The sequence below is a fragment of the Leptonychotes weddellii genome, chromosome 14 (assembly GCF_054177405.1).
Source record: "Leptonychotes weddellii isolate Sample4059 chromosome 14, ASM5417740v2, whole genome shotgun sequence".
NCBI classification, from domain to species: domain Eukaryota; kingdom Metazoa; phylum Chordata; class Mammalia; order Carnivora; family Phocidae; genus Leptonychotes; species Leptonychotes weddellii.
Window position 1 is genome coordinate 10,545,061 of NC_138382.1, and position 23,717 is coordinate 10,568,777.

Here is a 23,717-nt window from a genome sequence, read left to right on the forward strand (position 1 = left end):
CTTGTGTTCCCTCTCTCGCTGTCTCTCTGTATTAAATAAATAAAATCTTTTTAAAAAATAATAAAAGAAAAGTAAACTTGCACTTGCTTTTTGCTCCGTCATGATGAAAAGTGCAGAGGTAAGAAGTCCAGCCTGGTTGGAAGACTGCACAATATGGGCAGGAACCCAGCCCCTTCGGTGGTTCTGCCAGGCCCCCATGGCTGTGACTCCCATCCTCAGGTCACCTGCTAGAGTGACCAACTGTGTCAGTTTGCCTGGGACTCAGAGGGCTCCCACGATATGTGACTTTTGGTTTTCAAGCTAGGAGAGTCCCAGGCTAACTGGGATGAGTTGGTCACCCCAGTGACCCCCTGGGTTTAACACGGCCACTGCAACTCCATTCCAACCCCACTGCGTCCACAGCTCAGAAGGGAAGACAAGCAAACTGCGTCAGGCCCATCTTTAAAGGAGCTTTCCTGGAAACCCCATCCAACAAGGTTCTCTTCCATCTCTGTGTGGATCTTCGTCACTGTCCACCTCTGCGTGCAGGGATGGCCTTGCAGTCGCAGGGGCCTGGCTCAGTATAGTCCCAGCCCCCATCAAGCTAGGCTTCTTCAGAGGAAGTGGGAGAGAATGGATAGTGGGGAGGCAGTTCCTGCTATAGGGAAAAAGACTCATTGGAGTACAGAAACCAGACCCACATCCACTTAACACAAATACTTAAGGAGACAAACAAAGGTGAGAAGATCTTAAGAAGTCTGAGAAGAGCAGGTGGAAGGTAGGAGCAAAACCAGGCAAGACGGTATCAAGGAACACAGAGGAAGAAAGCATTTTGCAACCAAGGAGAGTCACAGAGGTTAATGCCACTCCTGTAGGATTTTATGAACAAAGCCACCTCTGAGGTGAAAAGTGCCACATTTTCCTGTGGAAATTCTCCTCACTCCCCAAAGGCCAAACAACCCCAGATATGGGAGGAGTTGCTGAATTACGGAGAGGAAGAAGCGAGACCCCAGCTGCCCCCATGGCCTTCTCCCAGAACCAGGACCCATGTTGGCAGCTGCTGGTCACACGTTGGTCAGCGGGTCTGCCCTGGGCCTCCCTGTGTCTTCCATGTTGATGCTGAGTGGTGGTGGGGGAGGAAAGTTTCCCAGTACCAGTGCACAGCAAGGTGGCTTCCAGCCCCTGCATACATGCATGCAAAGTTTCTACAGTTCTGCAGTCCGGGGCACGGCTCCACTGGTGAGAGGCGGAAATTCTTCCTGAAATGGATACTGGGAAAGCCGAAAAGCCCATTTCCACAGCAGGAAGAGGGATCCCCCTTCCCACCGGGATGGTGCTAACGCCCATACATGGCAATTTGAAGCTGCTGTTTAAATGTAGGATTTCCTTTCTCTTAAAGCAAAGCGGTATTTGAAACCTTCCCCAACCTTCCCTCTGCTATACCAGAGGTTTCATTCTGGAAGGGGTTTCTTACCACTCGGGACCAAAATAGGACTGCAAATGCCAGTCACTTCTTCTTAATTATAGATCATTTTATCCATTACATTTCAGAAGTGGGTCCTGCCTATAAAGTCACCCTACAAATCAGCCTTCCTCAGTGCATGGCTTTCTGGCGGGATTTAGACTTAAATGCATACCTTTCAGAGCTCATTCATCTCTTTATGCATGGAAGCTAACTAAACGTCAGGGGTTTGGAGCAGTTTTATTGAATGGGAATGAAAAGTTTCTTGAAACTCTGTCATTATTAGGGACCTCATATGGCAAGGAGAGGGTAGAAGAGAACCCATTCCCATCAAAAACTCTTACTGAAAAGAGATGTGCCTTGCAAAACTATGTAGGGAGACCCTTTCTAAGGCAGCAGGGAGGTTGGAAGTCTGGCAGACTTGCTTATGTTGGATAATACAGAGCACCCTATTGTCTGACACCAGGGGTTCAGTCTAGCACGGAAATGGATTACCCACAAAATGTACACACAGTACCTTCTCCTCAGCGCAAGTGAGTAAATACTTACTAGGACACTGGGCTGGAACTCTGGGTTGTGTCTTGTACTTATGAGTCTCTGCCAGCGTCGCCCTCATGCTGAATGGCTCTTTGTTGCCCTAGTCCCCACTCCCCAGCAGTATCTACAGGGGATAATGGCTGGGGTCTTCCGAACCCAAGACTGCAGAGTCTCTGTCCACTGTCACAGATGTCTTATTCTGCATGCATTGATTCTAACCTTTGATCTGTTACCATCATTTGTGGGTGGTGGGGAGGTGTAGTACTGTAGATCACTTATAAGGCATACCCTAACTTTATAAAACTCTACATGTTTAAAAACCTTCTACATTCGAGGCAATATGATAAAAAGTTAATCTGGTTATCATGTTATCAATATGAAGAGTATGTGTAGAAAAGCCTATATGGGCTTCCATATAGAAACATCAATTCCTCCAGGATTCCACAATAAGGAAAAAGAAAAAAACTTTGCTCTCCTGCTGTAAGAAGATGAATACAAGTATGAAAAGATAAATTAATAAAGAGACAGACAAGGAAATATTTGGAGGCAGTGTGGAGCAGGGGGGAAAGCATGGACTTGGAGCCCAACCTTGGTTGACTAGCTGTGACCATGGACTACTGCATTAACCTTCCTGTATCTCTGTTTCCTCCCTTGTAAAGTGGAAATTCCGCCTGATGGGATCATCTGTCAGGATTGAGAGGGAAGAACACAGGTCAAGAATCCAGTACCTGCAACACAACAAATGTCAATTCCCTTTGGATCTTTGTTTTTTATCCATATATATTCATAAATTGATTTAGTAAACCGCAGAAGATACTGGTAAATCTAGAAACAGAAGGTGACAACACTTGATGCAAACCATAGAAATTTGTGATTTTTCTTAGATTATTTTCAGAACAGAACATTCTTCTGCCAGAAGTAATCAGTAGATTTATTAATTATTGTGAGTCTGATTGAGGAACAAAGCAGATATTCACAATCCCAAATATTTAAGACAGTTTTTTACATTTGAGAAATGCTATGCTATTTATTTTCCAGCAACATAGTCAACAGTTTTTGAGAACCCCTATGCCTGCTGCATTTTGTATACATTTGACTTTTTAATTTTTTGAAAGTCTTTGATGTGCAAAGAAAGCAAGACTCCTTCCAAATGTAAGGTGATGGCTTAGACATAATTGAAGATGCAGTTCCGTGGAGGCTTCCTCTCCCCACAATAGGCAAAAACCCTTATGAACGTCTGCTAGGTGCTCTGCATGCATTATTGTCCAGACTGCTTTGATCAGCTGGTAGATCTGGAAGATGATTGTCATAGCAGAGAATGCAGCTGGACCATGGAATGGGACAGACTGGGAGGGGCTGAGGTGTGCCCACAGCCATGGAGCAGGCACGAGGGAGAATGGATACAGCTGCAGATGGATCTCCCATGCAACAGGCGGGAGTTGGTGTCAGACGGGCCAAACGATGGGCAGCAGGTAGAACCAGTGGTATTAGTGAGGTCCACTGCAAGATGATGAGATGGGTTAGCCATTAGGGGGAGTATGCTGATCGGATATCAGGAAAAATAAGAACTAACATTTATTAAGAGTTGATCACAAGCCCTTGGGCACGGTGCTAAGAGCTTTACTTGTGTTACCTTATTTAATCTTCTTTGAAACTCTGCAAAGTCAGTATTTTAGCATCCTCATTTCACCAGTGAAGGAAGCTAGTGTCAGATAGAATAAGTAACTGGCTCAGAGTGCCATGATTTATAAGTGGTGTGATTGGGATTTGAACCAGTGTTGGGCTGGAGAAATAACCGCGTACCCACTCTGCCATGGGCTTCTACAGGCGGGACCGCATCCAGGGAGGCAGGCAGTAAAGCGTTCGGGAAATCTGGTGAGAAGGTCATCACCTGAGTTCAGGGGCTGGACTTCAGCCCCAGGAAGGAAGCTGCCAAAAAGAAGGCCATGTCCTTGTGTTAGACGTGAGTTGTCCTAAGAGCTAACAAAATAGAGACGTAGGCGTCATTATCAGACCTGGGTCACGAGGTTTCGCCCAGGATCATACCAGGAGTAAATGTGCTGAACTCCACTTTGGATGGTGAGTAATCCTGGGTCAGTGCCCGGGGTGGCTTAGCTGTGAGGATGGGCGCCGCTGAGGATGGGCAGCCAGGAGGGGCCCAGCGCTGAAAAGCACAGAGGTGTAGACGTCAACATGGAAGGGTCAAGTAAGGTGAATGGAGGGAAGACTGCTGTTACTACCAGCATTAAAAAGGTGCTGCTGGTCTGCTACCTGAACGCATATTGGCTCTGAACCACACTGGACAAAAGGAAGGCAATATAGATTTCTCACTATCTCTGGAACCACTAAAGGACCCCCCCCCACCCCGATGATAAGAGAAATAACTAACAATTAACATTACAGCGTACAGAGCATTTCTATAGACATCATTTTCATCGGGTTCTTACAGTGACTATAGATGGGAAGTCACATCTCATCTGAGCTTGAATTTGTGTTCTTAAGTCGGCACAAAAGGTAAAAATCAGATACCATCAAAACTGCCCTTGAAACTTCCTTAAATTATAGAGTACAGTGTGTGCGGTTTTCTATATATTATACTATTTCTATGTACAACAGAGCTGATTTCCTTTTTGTGTTGAAATATATAAATAGATTTTATGTAGTGGCTATTTGTATGAACTCATTTCATGTGTGTATGTATATGTTACAGTGGTTGGGTCATTTGTAGTTGGTTGGTTTGTTCGTTTGTTTGTCTGAGTACGTCGAGTGCTTTCCCAAATATTGAATGTATACGTAATAGGACTCCACTGATTTGTTATTCCCATTTTGCAGATAAAGAAACTGATGACACAGTAAGCCTATGCATGATAAAACTTTAAGCAAAGGTTACGATTTACAAATCTCGGGTCAGGTCCGCTGCACCATGCGGTCACCCTGGCATGACCATCACACCTGAAGGACAATACGTGCATCAGCAAACAGAAGTGCAGTGATACCAAGAAGCCCCCCATGATTTCATGTCCTGGCCTTGCTGTCATAGTGATGGCCTGGGATTTAAGTCCCAGCACACTGTGCACTGGCTATTAGAAGTCATTAATACGGTGAGCTCTAGCTGTACAGATATGTTTAGCAGTTGAATGATCTCAGAACTCTGTTCTTTATGTCTGCCTTCACTGAAACAGAACAGATTTTTCTGTTGTTTTCTGATGTGTGCATGTGACTAGAAGACATTCAGACCCTGAGGTTCATGGAACCTGACTTTTTTGTCAGGGTGGTTTAATTATTGGTTTTCATTGCTGACTTGCTTTTAAAAAAAAATCTATTTGGAAGTTTATGGCCCTTTTCTGACCCATCGTAAAGATTTTATCACTTCTAATAAATGTCTTATAAATCAGTTCAAATTGCCTAAGCAACAGTATTTGAAGAGTGTCCTTCGCTCCCCTCCTGCCATCATGACTCCAACACTGTGGCCAATAAATCTCTCCCCAGACCCTTGGCCTGATGCGTCAGTCAACATCCCAATCTGCATGTGATCTTTGCCGTTCTTTGCCTTTTTCTTATTTGTTTGTGTTTACTTTAACATCTCCAGAACATTGTTTTCTTTTCTTGTTGGTTAAAAAAAGATAAGAAAGGGAATGATGTTAGCAAGAATGGTGCAATGAGGACTTCAGAAAATCCTGTCCCCATAAAAGCCATGAAAACAGTCAACAGTTGTGAAAATCAACTTTTTAAGAGCTTGAAATTACTCAAAGACTTGCAACATTGGGAGTATTTATTTATTACATAAATCAGTGCAATAGAATTGAGAGTTCAGAAATAAATCCTTGTATCTATGCTCAATTGATTTTCAGCAAAGATGCCAGAACAATTTAATGGGCAAATATGAACTCAAAATAGATCAAAGTCCTAAATGTAATAGCTAAAACTATAAAACTCTTAGAAGAAAACATAGCTGTAAACCTTTATGACCTTAAATTACACAATGGTTTCTTAGCTATGACATCAAAAGCACACACAACCAAAGCAAAAATAGGAAATTGGACTTTATCAAAATTAAAAACTTTTGTTCTTCAAAAGATACCATCAAGAAAGTGAAAAGACAACCCACAGAATGGGGAGAAAAATACTTGCAAAACATGTATCTGATAAGATCTAGAATATATAATCTCTTATAATTCAACAATAGAAAAAGAAGTAACCCGATTTTTTAATGAGCAAAGATCTTGAACAGACATTTCTTCAAAGATGATATGCTGGGGTGTCTGGGTGGCTCAGTTGGTTAAGCATCCACCTCTTGATTTCAGCTCAGGTCATGATTTCAGCGTTGCAAGATTGAGCCTCCTGTATCGGGCTCCGTGCTGAGCATGCAACCTGCTTAAGATTCTCTCTCCCTCCACCCCCAACCGCTCTAAAAAAAAACAAAACAAAAAACAACCAAACAAAAAAACAGATAACGTGCAAATGGCCAATAAGCACATGAAAGAATGCACTACGTCATTATTAGAGAAATGCAAATCAAAAGCACAATTAGATACCTCTTCACATCTACTAGGATGGCTGTAATAACAAAAGATGGACAGTGACAAACTTTGGTGAACATGTGGAGAAACTGGAACTCTCATACATCCCTAGTGGACATGTAAATGGTGTTGTCGTTTTAAAAAACAGTTTGGCAGTTCCTCACAAAGTTAAACATAGAATTATCATTGACCTAGTAGTTCTACTCCTCCACGTATACCTAGGAGAATTGAAACTTGTGTTACATGAAAACTTGTACACAAATGTTCATAGTAGCATTATTCATAATAGCCAACAGGTAGAAAAAAACCCACATGTCCATCAACTGATGAGTGATTAAATAGCAGTATATCCATAAAATGGAGTATTATTCAGCCTCATAAAAGAACGAAATTTTAATACATGCTACAGTGTGGTGAACTTTGAAAACATGATGCTAAGTGACAAAAACCAGTCACGAAAGGCCACATGTTATATGATTCCATTCATTTGAAATTTCCAGAAAAGGCAAATGAACAGAAACTAACTCTATGGTTCCCAGAGGCTAGCAGCTGGGACAAATGGGTATGGAATTTCTTTTTTGGGTGATGAAAAGATTCTGGAAATAGTGGTGATGGTTGCAGAATTTTGTGAGTATAGTAAAAACCACTGAATTGTTTTAAAAGGGTGAATTTTATTGTGTGTAAATTATGTTCAAGATTAACTTCCAGATGTCAATCCAGATAGAATAAGTGAAATATATCGCTTCTCGGCCCTTTGGCTAAGATTGAGTGTAGAATAAATGAAATATTTCCCACACAAAGAAGACCTCATTAACTCAGTAGTAAAATGATTCTTTTTAATAAAGTAAGAAGAAACAACTCACCAAAAACAGTATCAATTTGTTCTAGAATAGCGATTTTATTAGTGAGAGTCCAGGGAAGGGCACCGTCCCTGATATCAATATCTTCCTCATTCTTTCTTCATTTTCTAAAACTTCTTCAAAATTTACCATGTTCCTTCTAGTTTAGTTTAACTCTAACATGACTACAACTAGTTCAATCTAACTCTTTATAAAGACACTGAAGCTGCAAACAAGGATAAAGCAAATAGTTTCAACTCAAGTACTAACTCAGATTGATTGGTAAGTGGCTACATGGAACACTGTTTAGAAGGATTCTGAGGCTATATCCAGGCAAGGCAGAAAAAAAAAAGTAGTAATTAATTAAGAAAATCTTTCTTGAGCTTGGCAAAGTTAGTAGAGGAGGTGGGCAACACTTGAGCTCATTCTTTAATCTGGGAAAATGCATTATTCTGCTGTGAATGCAAAATCAGTTAGGGAGATAAATCTGGATGGGTTGTAATGCAGTTAATAGGCACACTTACACAGCATGGCCTGAAAAGAAATTTGAGGTCTCTAGTTTACATGCAAAATCCCAATGTTTTGAAATAGCCAACACTTACGGCTGAGATATCAAGATCTCTCAATAAATAGCACCAGCTTTCATACTGTATACTATCAAGATATTTTAAATAATACATTGTTATAGTATGTGCTCTCAAAGGTTCTTAATATGAGCATTAGCATAGGCTTATAATAAAATCTGATATAGTGAGAGATTATGTCAGGAGAGATTTTTTTTAAGTTTTTATTTAAATTCCAGGTAGTTAACCTAGTGTAATATTAGTTTCAGGCATACAATATAGTGATTCAACACTTCCATACATCACCTGGGGCTCATTACAGCAAGTGTCCTCCTTCATCCCCCTCACCTTTCTCCCCCGTTCGCCCAGCCACCTCCCCTCTGGTAACCCTCAGTTTGTTCTTTATAGTTAAGAGTCTGTTTCTTGGTTTGCCTGTCACTCTTTTTTTTCCCCCTTTGCTCGTTTGTTTTGTTTCTTAACTTCCACATATGAGTGCAATCATATATGTTTGTCTTTCTCTGGCTGATTTATTTCACTTAGCATAATACTCTAGCTCCAAGAGAGATTTTTTTTTTTTTTTATGGCAGTCACTGAAAAAAATCAAGATAATCACCAGTAGATGGATTCTCTGAGCCTGCAGCAGCACACATTTACTTAACTTTGAGTTTTACCTCCAAGTGGAACTGTCTCCTCCCACCTCTACATGCTATAGTACCCAGTCCTTTCTTTGATAGATAGGTGTCAAAAGGGGGCTCCTGGGTGGCTCGGTCAGTTAAGCATCCAACTCTTGATTTCGGCTCAGGTCATGATCTCAGGGTCGTGGGATCGAGACTTGCGTTGCGCTCCACGCTCAGCGGAAGTCAGCTTGAGATTCTCTTTCTCTCTCCCTCTTCCTCTGCCCCTCCCTCCCCCAAAATAAATAAATAATTCTTTTTTTTTTTTTTAAAGGTGTCTAAATAATGAGTCCTATTTCTCTGGCAGATATTGTAAATCTTTGCTTCTCAAATGTGGTCCCCAGACCAGCAGCATCAGCATCCCCTGGAACTTCTCAGAAATGCAATCCGTTAGAATTGCAGCATCACCCCAGACCTACGTGGTGGCAACTCAAGGGTGGGCCCAGCAATCTGTTTGCACAGGGCCCCCGGGTGACTCTGGGCTCAAGTTTGAGAGCCACTTCTGTGAGTCGTTTCCTTCCAGAAGTGGGAAAGGCAGTAGGGAGGGGGAGAATTGAGCCTGCAGGGCAGCAGCGTTGGCCCACGATGGGAAACTCCAGCAGACACAACGAGGAGTTGTTTTTTTCCTCTGCTTACCCCATGTGCCAACTCTCTACTTCTTCAGAAAAGGTTTGAAGTGCTCTCAGGAGCTCCCCTAGTCACCATGCCCACCCCACTACCAGCCTGCTTCGAGTCCCTTCTATGGGGACAGCAACGGAAAGCAGGAAATGAGGATGGCACTTATATATTGCCTCATGTCACAGAGAAGCTGCCCTTTCTGTTTAAAAAAGAGTTGTCCTCAAGAGCCCCAGCCTAGTGCTTCCAAACCCAGCAGGCCCCACAGCTAGGAAATGCATGTGAAGCACTTAGAACAGCACCTGCTTCATAGTGAGAGTTCACTCTGTGCAGGGAGTGATGGTGATGGTGGCAGTGAGAGCAAGGGCCGGATTTCCCCACAGGGATGCCTGGGTTGGCATCTAGAAGCAGTTGCTCTTTGTACTGGGTGGGTGGTCGCTATGTTGAAAGGCTGCCCACTGGAGATGTTGATCTTGAAACCCTTTGCAGGCCAGCGAGACTCCCTGAAGACAGTGCCCTAACTGTGAGGCTGGCCATCAGCTGAGGCTCCTCTGGCCTGTCGGTACTCACCACAAAGCCCAGGGGCCTGGCTGGGGTTGGCGTCTGGGGTGATGAGCATGGGAGGAGGGGCTGAAGAAGATCAGGCAAAGCAAGGAGGAATTTCAGAGCCTTTCTAGTAAGAGTTTGGTGTTGGGGAGCCTAAAATGCAAGGAGTGGAGAGGTGGTCCCAGGATGGAATGCAGCCGGTGAGATGCTGGCCACAAATGTGGGAACCTCTGAGCATGCGTGAGAGTGCAGGTCCCACAGGCAGTGGGTCTCCAGGACACACAGGCAGATCGGGTCACTGCTATAGGAAGCTACTGACCAGAGTCAGATTCCGAAGGCTCAGGTCAGGTTACAGTTCTTGCTTCTGATCTGTTTTGTTCTGTTCTTCATAGCAGTTTTGTTTTATATCCTGGTGTAGCCAGCAGAGTACCACATATCAGCGATTCAGCGTCAGGAAGATAGGGGAATTGGGGCAGGAGGAGGGGAGAGGAGCAAAAAGAGGGCAAAGAAAGGAGGAGGGGGTGGGGGAGAAGGAAGTGGTGAGTGCCCTGTCCTCCAAGTTTTGCATATGCTTTTCCATTTAGTTATCAAAACTATGAGATTTCGTTGTGGAAGAGTCTAGAGAAGGAGAGTCTTATTCCTAATTTTAAAAATCAGCTGACAGTGAACTTCATCTGCCTAGGCCCCAAGATCTGAGGCAACCAAATAAATTCAATCTACTATAATGATGCAAATTGGATGCAGATCAAATCATTGGGAATGAGGGGAGCTGTGGAAAGAGAAGGTTGAGTCCACCAAGGTATTCTGACTCCAGCAGAGGCATGCTGCTCCTCTGGGTTCTGAAGTTCTCAAACGTTCATGCATATCGGGGCCAGGAAGATGAATGCAGCATGCTAAAGGGGCCTGGTATGAGATGATAATAGGCAACAGACACTTGGCTTCAGTGTCAGGGGGTAATAGGGAGTAGTGGGGAGTGCCCATGCCACCTTCTGAAGAGGCAGCACTACGTAGCTCCAGCCTGTTATAGTCGTGTGTCATGTGACCATGGTCTCAGCGTTGTGGGACCTTCTAATTTTTCACAAGAAGGCAGAGATCCCGTGTTTAGGCAACATTCGGTAGGCCATTGCAATGCATCAGCAGGCTGTATCTGCCCTTAGCTTCACTGGACCACAGTTGTGTATTTCCCTGAGTGGTGAACAGCAGGTTGATCCTATCCTGGTGCTCTTTTCTCTTTCCAGGCCACTACATTTATGTGGACACCTCCTTTGCCAAGCAGGGGGAAAAAGCCGTGCTGCTGAGTTCTGACCTACAGGCTGAGGAATGGAGCTGTCTCCGACTGGTCTACCAGATAACCACGTCTCCAGGGTCTTCATCAGACACCAGCCGGCTGAACCTCTATGTGAGATTTGAAGATGAAAGTTTTGATCGCCTGCTTTGGTCAGCTAAGGAACCTTCAGACAGCTGGCTCATAGCCAGCTTGGATTTACAAAACAGTTCCAAGAAATTCAAGGTAGGTAGAATGTAGGCGCCTGACTTATCATATAGCATTATGTGACTCTGAGATCGTATGAAAATTTCTGCCACTAAAGTTACTGATCTCCTATGTTAGGATGTGCTGCTTTATAAGAGCTGTGTCCCAGAAGAATAGTAATAATTAATAATTGGTAAGTTAATATTGTGTTTATTCTTTAGAAGAGCTTCTTCCTGGATTTCTTTCTTGTCTACTTAAATGGGACTTCTGTGAGAATCTAAATGGAGCCTAAACCAACTTCTTAGATGGAAATTTATTTTCTAATGGGCTTTAGGGAGCATTCTCATTTCTAATCATTTTGTTTCCTCTTTCTCAGTTTGTGTGTGGTATCTCCCTAATGGTCTGTTTGCTACAAATATTGAACAAAACATTCACTATCGTTAAAGGAAAAGTGGAGCTACTTTGAAGAGGGAAAGATACATAAAGGATATGTTCTGATTCCTTTTCAAAGATGGTGGTTGTTGCATCAGAAGTGTTGGAAGAGGAAGGTCGACAATGTAACATAAAGCTGGATGTTGTTTGGAGCAGGGAAGGAGATGCAAGTGTGACATGTAGTGAGAGTGTCGTGGAGGAAAGAATAGGGCCTTCACGAACACGTTCTCCATTCCTAATTCCCTTTTCAATTCCCTATCCCATTTCTCTCCCTCAAAAAGTGCTGAAATGCTGTCTACTCCTCTCCCCGTCCCATCAGGCAGGAGGGAGGGTTGAGGGAAGGAACACTGAGGTCCGAGCTCTCTAGTTCACACTGTCTGCCCAGTAGTAGGGCACATCCTAAATCTCCCAGCATAGTTGCCAAAGACTGGGCTGAAGTCACATAAAGAGAAGCAAATACTTCCGGAAATGGGAGCAAAGATGAGCCACAGCAGGGCTTGAAATCAGCCATGTAAATTGTCATGCTCCCCTCGGTTCTTTATGTAAAATTTTCCAAATTTGTTCAGCAATATAGAAACTACAGGTTGATTTACGAGCCTCTTCCATCTCACGTGGAGTCTCCCACCGCTAAGTCAGATTGTGCTTCCCCCCTCCTCCAAGGGTCTTCCTCGCTGAGGCCTCTGCCCTGAGTCCCTGACTGTTCTCAGAATGCATTTCCCCAAGGGCACCAGCCCCCCTCCCCATCCACAGCCAACTGGGGCCACCACAGACGCTAGAGAAGGGGGTGGTTGGAATAGCACTTGAAGACAGTTGGCCCCAAGCTTTACTGGACACCTTGCTCACCTTGTACACACACACACACACACACATTCTCTTAGAGCCCGTGGTGAGACTGGTATCCAGTAGCAATTAGCTGAGACAAGCAATCTCGCTTTGCCTTGAATTGCTGAACAGCTCCTGACTAGTCTCTGAAATTCTGAGCCAGGGAAACACAGTGTTTCCTTGGAGTTAGGGAAGCCTGACTCCCTTCTTCCTCCTGTGTCATGCAGATTTTAATAGAAGGTGTGCTTGGACAGGGAAACACGGCCAGCATCGCACTCTTTGAAATCAAGATGACAACCGGCTACTGTATTGGTAAGTGGGTTTCGTCCTCACTGTATTGGAATGTGAATTGTGAATCTTCTTCTAAAATCTGTTGCCAGAGGGAACTGAACCAGTCCTAAAGGCAAGGTGTTTTATGGAAGTCAGTGCATGATGCACTGTAGCTTACATGCTTCTCGAGGTTCACTTGAATGGTGTATGTTGCTCCTGTCTGTAAGCGGAGGAAGGCTCGCTGGAGTCTGCCCAGACTGGCTAGGTTAACGAAGGGAAGGTAGCTGCAGCAACTGTAACCTGAGCTGCCACCTGAACCTCAGCATATGCTAGTAAAGATAATTTCCGGTTTGCTGTGAGCTCAGCTTCAGCCAGAAAAGCAGGCTTCGTATTTCGTTCTTTGCTCATTTTACTCCATTTCTCTCTGATACACCTTGGCCCCTCTGTGCCCTGTGGCCACTCACCTTCTATTTGTCTGCCGTTGGTGCTATTTCTCTATAAGATGGGCACTCCTGGAGGCCAGGGCAGGCTGTGGAGGTGCAGGGAGGAGGAGGACAGGACATCGGGCAGCACTGAACACCAGGGATGCATTTGAGCTGCGGTTGCAGGAAGCAGGGGAATTCGGTGAAGTGCAGGTCCAGGGGAGGAGGGGAAGAACTCTCTGTGGGCAGAGCCCAGGGTGGAGGAAGCACAGGGTGTGGTCAGGCACCAGCCAGAAGCTGAGGAGGGTGTTTCAAGTGCGAATCAGGACCCAAGCGAGGCTTCGGGAAGAGTCTGGGTCCCGGCTGAAGAGGGTGGATGATTCTGTGGTTGGCCGGTGTTCAAAGCTAAAAGTCAGCAGAGGAGGGTGCCTGCGGCCATGTCCTCACATGGTGACTCTGGAGGCCCCATGGAAAGGGACTTGGAAACAAGGAAAATAAATACGTAGGAGAGGAAAACCCCCAGCAGGTGGTTGTAACCTTACAGATCAGACATAACGAAGGCCCAGCGCTGGGCTCTAATAGGGAAAAGGTGGGAGACTGCGAGATTTTTCGGCATTGATGGCCCTTTGGAGGTTGAATGGCTGTGGAGAGGAAGAGGAAGGAGAGTCAAAGACAATTCTGAATAAAAAAGAGACTTTGCTAATTCCCTGACTCTCACTTCTCTGTTTTGACCTTCCAAGGATGATACTAAGGCAAGTGAAGGAAAGCACGAGGGAAGAAAACGTGACCATGTTCTGAAGATACAGTGGGATTAGACCCATGCGCCCCCTGGTAGCTCCCTCCCGCCAGCAGGTGAGCCTCGGGCAGCCCACCCACCAGTCCGACGGGCCTGCTGCAGCGCCACCTGCTGGCTCCTCAACTCCCCGCGCCCCGCAGCCTCCGTTTCTCCACCTGCAAAATGGATATAAAATGCTTCCCTCGTAGAAATAATGTGGGGACTGATGAGATCATAGGTATGAAGGTGACTGGCCCAGCGCTGGGCACTTTAAAAATGTAAATTTCCTCTCTTCAAATCACTCCGTGGCTTCTGGTTTGTTTAAAAAAAAAAAAAAAAAAAAGGAGTGCCAATACTTTCATCTTGTTGAGATGCCTGATCCCACAGTCCTCTCGCCTTCCTTTCTGTGCTCTCTCTTTGCTTGTCTCCTCATCTGTAAAATGAGGTTAATAATAGTACCTACCTCGTGGGACCATGTCGAGGACTGAGTAAGTTAATTCAGTTAAAGTGCTTAGAATACTACCTGGCACGTTCAGGACTATTTTGCTTTCTATTTTATTCTTCAGCAGGCTTTGGCATGGAACAGGGGTATTGCGTGGCAGATGCTGCAGTGGAAAAGTTGCAGATAAAAACCTTAAAGTTTTTCAGTGATTGCTAATGTAAAAACACATTGATAACTATATCAATCAGGGTCCTGGCAGGAAGAAGAAGACTCATTAGGGGCTACAAAGGTGTGGGTGGGTGAAGGAAACCAGCAAAAGCACAGGTGGTAATCCAGGACTAGTGAGAGCGATGATTCATCAGCCATGAGGGCAAGGGGTGGGGGCCACTGGAGCCAATGGTTGTGTGGGGAGGGCTCCCTGATAGGACCTGTGTCCTCAGGAGAGGGACACAGCCAACCCATGGCAACCTGGCAGGAAAGAAGCTGGAGGCTTGTTCTCCTCCTCCTTTCCATCGGTCGAATCCAACAGGAAGACAGAAGGCAGGGGAGGCCAGTGACACAGTCCATACGGGTCTACCGCTGGAGTGAAAAAATGGTGGGGGTGGGGTCTGGAGGGGTAATGGGAGATGGCCAGGACAATCATACTTCATATTTGTAGTTGATGATTATAGGGGTCAATACAGGCTCGCTGTTGGTGAGCTTCTCATTCCCACTAGAGGAGTCTGTTGACTGGGAACAATTTATCTGTGCAAACATGTCCGTGCTCCTAAACGGCGGAGGGTGGGAGGTGAAGTCTCTTTATTTTCTCTCTCTTCTCCACTGAGGAGCTGCAGAAGGACCCAGAGCCTAGGCTATGCCTCCCCTGCCTGTTCTGTTTCTTGTTAATAAGAAAAGCAGAGGCTGTTAGCACCTAGGAAACATGTCTTTTAGCCCTGGTATCTTGTCTACCAACAGGAGAGAAGGGGATGGGGATATGGGCTACCAGAAGGGTGGCAGACACAGTTTCTGGAGCTAAGAGGATGGTCCCAAATAGGGCTTTGAAGCAGAGGTGGCTGAGGCACCAGGCATTAACCACACATCTGGCTCCGTGTGGGGACAGTCCTGTGCAGGGGGAACGTTCCCCTCATTTCACAGATGAAGGCACAGAGCCCAGGAGAAGTCATGCTATAATTCACATGGCTAGTCAGTGGCAGGGCCATCATCCAAAGAAGCAAGGATGAATTACACTTTCCAGCATTGTCCAGGGATCCTGGTACAAAGGTTCCAGTGGTCAAGGGGAATGAGAAACATATTTGAATACAGAAGAGCAATCCCCGCAGTGAGTAGGGGTATATACCTAGGTGTGATCGTGTGCATTTTCGTTTCTCTTCTGCCAGAATGTGACTTTGAAGAAAATCATCTCTGTGGCTTTGTGAATCACTGGAACCCCAACGTGAACTGGTTTGTTGGAGGAGGAAACATTCGAAACTCCCCTTCCGTTCTCCTGCAGGATCACACCTTCAAGAGTGAACTGGGTGAGCTGGGGACAGATGGAGTCCTTTTCCTGGGGGGAGTGTTTCCGCCTTCCCCTCCTGCCCCCTCCATTGACCTAACTGTGGCCCTGTCAACAGAGAAGGGAGACAGGAGAGTGAGTAGGGACCGGGAGGCCTGGTGGAAGAGCAGGAAGGCCGGGCCGGGCTGTGAGTTTGAGATGAACCGTGGATAGGAGCTCTGTAACTAAGGACAAGGCCACCCAGTTAAAGGCTTTTCTTCACCTGTGACCTGGTCTTGCTCTTTTCACATTTCCATATTATGCTTTACTTTCTTATCACTTTGTTGTTCTGTATTTCTTATCCCTAAAGGCAGGGTGGGAATGATCCTAGGTTGCTTTTCACTAAAAATAGATCGAGTGATGGGAAACAGTCCTTAAGAACTTCCCAAGTGGCCCTGGGGTGAGCCCCAATTCCCAGTGGTGAATCCTGAAAGCAACAGGGCCACCTAGCGGCCAAGGGGGCTGGACTCTGCAGGGAAATGGAGAGGAGAGAGGTTCTTGGGGATGAGTCCACTCTAAGGAGCATGTTTCCACAGATGGGAGACATGGGCAAAGACTTACTTCCTAAGGATTATGACAGCCTTCACCTGGGCCCTGGGAAGCTTCCAGGGTCTCCCCATAGTTGCAAGACGCTCCAGTCCTCAACCCCAAGGGCTTGTTGACTAGCGAGAAGATTCTGGTAACTGACTCCATCAAGAGCAAGAATAGGAATTTTGGTTGTGCTGCAAACTGTCCTTTTTCCTAGTTTGATCCACTGCTATGTGGATACTGAGGTCATCTGCTCAGTCCTAATAAATTGTTGACAAGGACAATGTGTCCCCAAGCCTGAAGACTTGGCAACTTTTTATGGTTCTTTACATTATTCCTTGTTCATGGTAGTTTCTTTTCATGTGAATATTTGTAACCTTGTCTCTGACTCTTTTTTTAAAGTGCCCATCCTGCAGCTTATCTTGGCTCTGGACAGTCTCCATCCTGAGACTGGTCCTAGTATATCCAGACTCTCACACTCAATTTTCTAAAGGAGCCAGGCAGATGTTATAAAGTGAGTGACATGTGGGCTGGGAGAGGAGTGTGGCAAACTAGGGAGCACAGACCCTGTACAAAGCTCTAATTAATTACTGCCATGTGAGAATGCAGTTCCAGGGGGCAGATCTTTTGATTTCATAAGGTAATCAGGAAGGCAGGGGTTTTATGTGAAATTTCCCTAATTTTTTAAAGTTGGTAAATATTTTCTTTTTTTAAAAAAGATGTTATTTATTTGTTTGAGAGAGAGAGAGCACACAAACACACACACACACACACATGAGCACGAGCAGGGGGAGCGGCAGAGAGAGAGAGGGAGAAGCAGACTCCCCGCTAAGCAGTGAGCCCAACTTGGGCTCTATCCCAGGACCCCAGAATCATGACCTGAGCCAAAGGCAGATGCTTAACCTACTGAGCCACCCATGCGCCCTGGTAAATATTTTCTTTAAAAACACTGCATGGGCCAACAAAACACATCTTCAGGTCAGGCCCAGTTAGCCAACTTCTATTTTGCAAACTTCATTTTATGTGTTCCTTTTCTTTTTCAACATGTCCAGGCTTCTTACAACAAAATGTTGATAAGTAACCATATAGTAAAAGGTTGGAGTCTCCTGGGCTTACCTGTTTAAGACAAATCCAACTTTGGATCTAGCATTTTCATTCATTTGACCCTGTATTGGGTCTGGTTGGGAAAACAGCAATAAAATGGCACATTCTCTATGGTTCTTGCCCAGGTTCAAAGAACATACATTCGAGAAAGGGAAAAGGATTTCTATCACACATGGGTGTAAGACAAGGTAGCATGTGTCAAGTGCTCTAAGAGTGGTCCCCCCATTTACATCAAAAAAAGAAGAGTGCTGGGTATTCAGAGACAAGAGAGATCACGTAACTGCTTGGACGTTCAAGAAGACATGATGATGAAAGAAGTCAACTGCGTTGAGGGATGGTTATAACTTTGACAGGCAGAGACAGGAGAGGGCTGGAGCCGTGATACATGGTAGCAATCACAAGGGTACCAGAGGGAGAGATATGATTGGGAAAGCAGTGTAGGGGCAACTTCTAAAAGGCCTCAAGTGCCAGGAAAGAGATTTTAACTTTACTCTGTTGACAACAGGAGGCCTTTGGAGGTCTTTGAGCAAGGAGAGATGCGATCACAGCAGTGTATTTAGTTTGGTTAGCCAGACAGTGATTATCTCAGTAAACAGAGGACCAAATGGTAGAACAAGAGAACTAAAAATACCCCAGAAATGATTTCTTTAGGTACATCTAAGGTCACTTACATAAATAATTGAGATTAGAAAAAGACAAAACATTTTCACTTCCTTCTTCTAAAAGTAAGGGTTAGCACTTTTGGAAATGACAAAAGATTGGAGTTCTCTCTATATATATATCTCCATATTTTGGCTCTACAGACAGAGAGCCCATCTCCACTTGTGGCCATTGTAGGAAGCACTGTAAGTGTCATGCGTGGAGTGGGTGATAACCTAGCATGACAGATTAGTCCATGAATCTGCATGAGTATTTTAAATAACAACTGGGTTCATTCAAAACAACAAAATGGGGGCACCTGGGCAGCTCAGTTGGATAAGCATCTGCCTTCGGCTCAGGTCATGATCCCAGGGTCCTGGGATCGAGTCCCACATTGGGCTCCCTGCTCAGCGGGGAGCCTGCTTCTCCCTCTCCCTCTGCCTCTCTGTGCTCTCTCTGTCTCTCTCCCAAATGAATAAAGTATTTTAAAAATAAAAAAAAATGTTACCAACTCTTGAAAGCTTTGTTTCAAGGAATAGGACAACTTACATAACATTCTGCCATATCTTAAGAATATAGTACAGGGAGTAGAGAGAATCTTGAAAGATTGTATTAATCCCTGGGGTCATTATCACAGGTGTCCAAACTTAAATGTGGGGAAGTGTTGGAGAACTTTCCCCAAATCACTTAAAAATTAGTTCCAGAGTCAGATCCTCTGAGTAACCAATATCATGATTTAATGACTATGTGTTCAGTGCATCATTTTTCTTTCTTTTTTTAAAAGATGTTCTTTTTTAAGTAATCTCTATACCCAACGTGGGGCTTGAACTCACGACCCCAAGATCAAGAGTCACATGCTCCACTGACTGAGACCGCAGGCTCCCATATCATTTTTTATCCTCAATGATGATGAGGACCAGTTGGCTAGGGAGAACACCTATTTCCGGGGAGAGGCAGCAGATCTGTGTCCTACTGACAGATCATCCATCTGACTGTGTCACTTGAATGTCATCCATCCTCTGAGGAGTGCATCAGCCCTAGACCTTCCTCACTCTCATTTGTGACCATGGAACATTCTGCCCACATCTGTGTCAACAAGGGACAGAGAAAGAGGACCAGGCTAGGAGTTCAACACTTGTGCTCCAAGCCAAGTTATCTAAGTGCCAGATTGCCTTGGGCAATCCCTCGACTTCTCAGGGTCTCCACTGACCTGTTTGCAAATGAAGAATTTGAATTCCATAATCTCTAAGATGCCTTTGAGTTCTAGTGTTTTACTTCTAATGCTGTACATCAAAATCTCCAAATTCACCACTCATTGTAACTGGGGGGGAAAATAAACTGGGGAAACCCTAACTAAAGAAAGCTAAACAGACTTCTTTATTTCAGGACTTCTCAGTGCCTTTAATACAATTCTATGTTAATTTATATTATGACATTGCACAAATTATTCAAATACCAAAATGCTCTGTAAACATGCACAATGATGCATGACTAACAGAGATGTAAAATAAAAGATAGGGGACCACAGAAAAGTGAAAGATCACTTTGGTTTTGGGGTTCAGGGAAAGCTTTCTAGAAGAAGTCATCTCAGAACTGGAATTTGGCTAGATGGATAAGAAGTACAGCATATGCAAATGTATACAGGCCTGAGGGTGGATACTTTATTCTGTGGTTGGGGAGTATTTGAGAATGCCGAGATATAAGATGATGGCAGAGTAGCACTAGACCTAGATTATGTTCCTGCTCATAGCCAGAAGCCTGGGTGCCTACATTCTACTCGCTTCTCCCAGGTCTCTGCTATTTCTTTCCAATTCCTCTTGAACTTTTACACTGATATTTTGGCCAGTTGTAGCCAGACAACCATTTCCTCCTCACCCAATGCACGTGTATACACATGCGTGCACACACACACACACACGTGCACACACACACACACACACTCTCTCTCACACTCCTCCCACGTGGACTCCTATATAAGACTTCTTCCTATAGGAGATGGGGCTAAAACAGATGAGTTCTAGAGATTCTCAGATATTTTCCTTGAAAAGCCCATAGGACTCAGAGTTTTGACCAGAATCGCTCTTGGGGGAACAAAAAAAAACCACAAAAAACCCTCCAGTGCTCTGAATAAGAGAGGGATTGCCTTTCTTCGTACATTTGCCTTCAGCTGGGTATATTGATTTTTCCTGAGCTCTATCAATTTGGGTGGCAAAGTAAAGATTAAATGGTTCAGATGTCTGCCCACAGCAGCAGATTTTGCTCAAAAAAAAAAAATTCATCTCATGTTCATTCATATACTGGAAGCAGCTTATGCCTTTGCTTTCAGGGAAAAACCAGGGAGGTGAACGGAGGGGCGAGCAAAGCCATGTGCCTGCTTAGAGATACGCAAAAGGTTGAGGGACGTCTTCCCTGGAGGGCTCTGGCCTTTGTGTCATAGAAGAAGGAAGAGTGAATGTGGTGTCTGAAAAATGCAATGCGTATATGAATTTTCCTGCTTCTGGCCATGTATTTTTAACAGTTAACCCGAAACCATGAGTCAAGTTTTTCAAATGAGCACTCTGTCTCCAAATGTTTGTCTCAGGGTGGAAATGGCTAATAATGCAGTCAGAGCTCTTGTGGGACATCTTGGGAATATTGGAGGGGATGGGATATTATCCTTCTTTTTGTCGCCCAATTCCGATTCGTCACATATGGATTTTTTTCCTCTGTTAATATTTTATGAAGTGAAACAAAAATCTTTCAGGAGGTAACCTACTGATAGCCCAGATCATTACTGTTTCCTACCTGCCTTGGCCAAAAGAAGATAATTACTGGGAAAATAAGGAGGGAAATCAGTTTCTTTGCTGAGATCTTAAAAATCATACGTGCTTAGGATGCCACTCGGGGAGTTGAGCAAGGTTTCAAAACCTAAATTAAGATCAGAATGATTTTATTCCCTCCAAGGCTGTGAGGTGGATGGAGCATCTTTCCATAATTCACGGCATTCTCTTCTCCTTTCAGTTCAGACTGAGCTCAAGCATCCTCTTAACAGCACTGTTCATTTACTCTCTGCATTGATCCATTTGGTTCCTTGCATACGCTCTCAGTAGGGAAGCAACTTTATGAATTTTCTCACCATCACCTTTGTGCAGGCCCTGTCATTCACCTTTCCCTGTCCTTGGATGACTTACGTTAGCTTTCTGGGCACTTTCAAGTATGAACTAACAGCCTCCTTTTCAGGGGTTCAGTTCAGTCCAGTCAAAACTCCAGCATCTCATCCGATTCAAATCTCCCCCAGACCAAAGCATGGTGGAGCCATAAAGAGAAGGGTTTGGGCTTTATTTCTCTTCATACTTCCTTGGCTCTCCCCCTTCCTCTTCTCCCACTCCCTGTGCTGCTGCTGGTTCCTTCAGGGTTGGAAGGAGGTCTAACAGTGGAACAGGAAAGGAAGGGAAGGGGACAAAGGATCTTATGTGACCAGTGCTGTTGAAGCTGGAGTTCATGACCTTTATACTGCAGGTGGCCACGTGCTGCCCATTTCTCTCACTGCCAGTGGGGAACCCCACCTCACTACTCCCAGACAGGGATGATGTACTCTCCAGCTGGCCATCTGTGAGTCCCTTTAGCACCTAGAAGCAATGCTATACCACGCCAGCCCCTGTTGGAGTTACCACCTGCATGCAGTTCTTTTGAGAAGAGTCCTTTCAAGACATTCTAGCCCCTTCTGAGTTGCCCACTTAGGCTAAGGGAAAACTCAAATCTTTTCCCCACCGGACTCTGAAAGTTACTACTTGTTGGCCACAAAATCCTTTCTCTCCACTTTGCCCCCACAGGTCCCTACAGACATCTTGCTTCTAGATGTATACAGCCAAGAGCCAGGCACCAGCCTTTGTACCCCGCAAACCCCAGTTATCAGTGATTAAGTTTTCCCAAGAAACCCCTGAGCACCCTCCTCTCTTGAGGCCTAGGGCAGTTGAAGAATTCAGGAATTTCTGCCAAGTGTGGGTCAGGGTGAGGTTAGAGGGTGGTTTCCCTCCTCCACTCTCTCCACACCTGGTTCCTTTAAGCCTCTTCTCTTGGATCAGAATAAGAAAGGGGAAGCTATCCCTTGCTGTTCCCTTGGGGGGGTCAAAAGAAAACCCACGACGGGTTAGCTCCGGGACACCTGTCGCCAAAGAGACTCTTCTACGATCTCTCGGATCCTTCTTTGGCCTTATATATTCAGGCTGGAGGGCAGAGGAGGGATCAGCCTGGTGGGGTTGGCTTAGACTCCTGGTTGCCACAATGTAACATAGGCCACAGGGATGGGAGGGTACCACAGAGCAGCAGTACTTGTCACCCATCGCTCTTGGCACTGAATTCTTAGCAGAGACTGGGAGACATCCCACTTTGTGCCCATTTATTACATTTCTGTCATCTCTGAAAGCTGTATAAAAAGACTAGAGCCTGACTCTACTGTAGTGAAACTTACCCAAACCCTTAGAACTAAAGATCCACGAAGATGAGTGTTAGGTTCGTAGATGGTAGACGGGGCGAGCAGGCGTGATGACCTCCCGATTTGGGTGCTGTCTACTCATGGCGGCAGTAGACCAGTGGGGTTTTCCAGCTGGCCTGTGTTTCTTCAGATGGTGCTTCCCCCCTGACCCAGGAGACAGCATGACACGGATGTAGACACACGTCACAACTAGAGCACAAGCATGGCGGACAAGGCCAAGTCCCAGCTGAGTCAGAGGATGCCTTGGCATCGATTTTTGTGGAATGCGGGGTAGCCAGACTGTTTGAAAATAAAAGTTCAGGAACTGCCCTCAAAGTTTTTTTTTTCCTAATTCAAGAGAAAATGGCTGCCTAAAAGAGACCCCCTGGTTGCACATGAACCGTTGAGCGAACCTACAGTGGGCTGCTACATAAAGGGAAGCAAGTAATCATGTGCCGTCACCGCGGGCATGATCCCAGATGGGGCCTTTGGCTGGCATCACTGAGATTTTGATCTTTCGACAGAATTGGAAATTGTTTGTTTGGTTTTTTTTTCCCCCTAGAAGCTGAAGCCTCTTTGTGTATAATCCAGAATTAGGGAAGGATAGACTGGCTCCACGAGTCTGAGTAAGCAGCAATGACCAGGGGACTGGCAGTGAACTTCTCGATGTTTAATTGTATGGAGGACTCATGGCCCCTTCATAGACTCTTTCATTTACAGTTAAAGTCTGAATACTTACAAATCTTTGTGGCCTGCAGGATCCCCCCCAAAGATTTGGTTAGTTATAGGATTGGTACATCTAGGGTCCACCAATACCTAGTTTCGTCCTACTGAAAGGATTGGATAAATTGCCTCTCCCAGGTATTCTGGAGGCCCTAGAACCCTGGGCCAGATAGAAAGCTTGGCCTCATTGAACTGGGCAGGAACATTCTCATAATACCAAGCATGAGAGACATAATTTCCCAAGAATTCCAGGCCCACTTCTTCATTCCCCTTGGAAGGGTGCACAAAACGGTGCCTGCATTCACCCAAACATCTGCTCTTCTTCCTCAGCGTTGGTCATATCCAATGATACTGAGCCTGGGCTGGGCGT

General features: G+C 45.1%; 1 protein-coding gene across 2 annotated transcripts in view; it reads left to right on the forward strand.

Annotated features, from left to right (window-relative positions):
* MAMDC2 (MAM domain containing 2) overlaps positions 1–23,717 on the forward strand; it is a 142,433-nt gene that overhangs the window by 55,152 nt on the left and 63,564 nt on the right. For both annotated transcript variants that reach the window (XM_081802830.1, XM_081802829.1), the window contains exons 3-5: positions 10,974–11,245; positions 12,688–12,772; positions 15,746–15,883. In XM_081802830.1, coding sequence (XP_081658956.1) covers positions 10,974–11,245; positions 12,688–12,772; positions 15,746–15,883 — 495 coding nt within the window. The remainder of the gene's footprint in view (positions 1–10,973; positions 11,246–12,687; positions 12,773–15,745; positions 15,884–23,717) is intronic.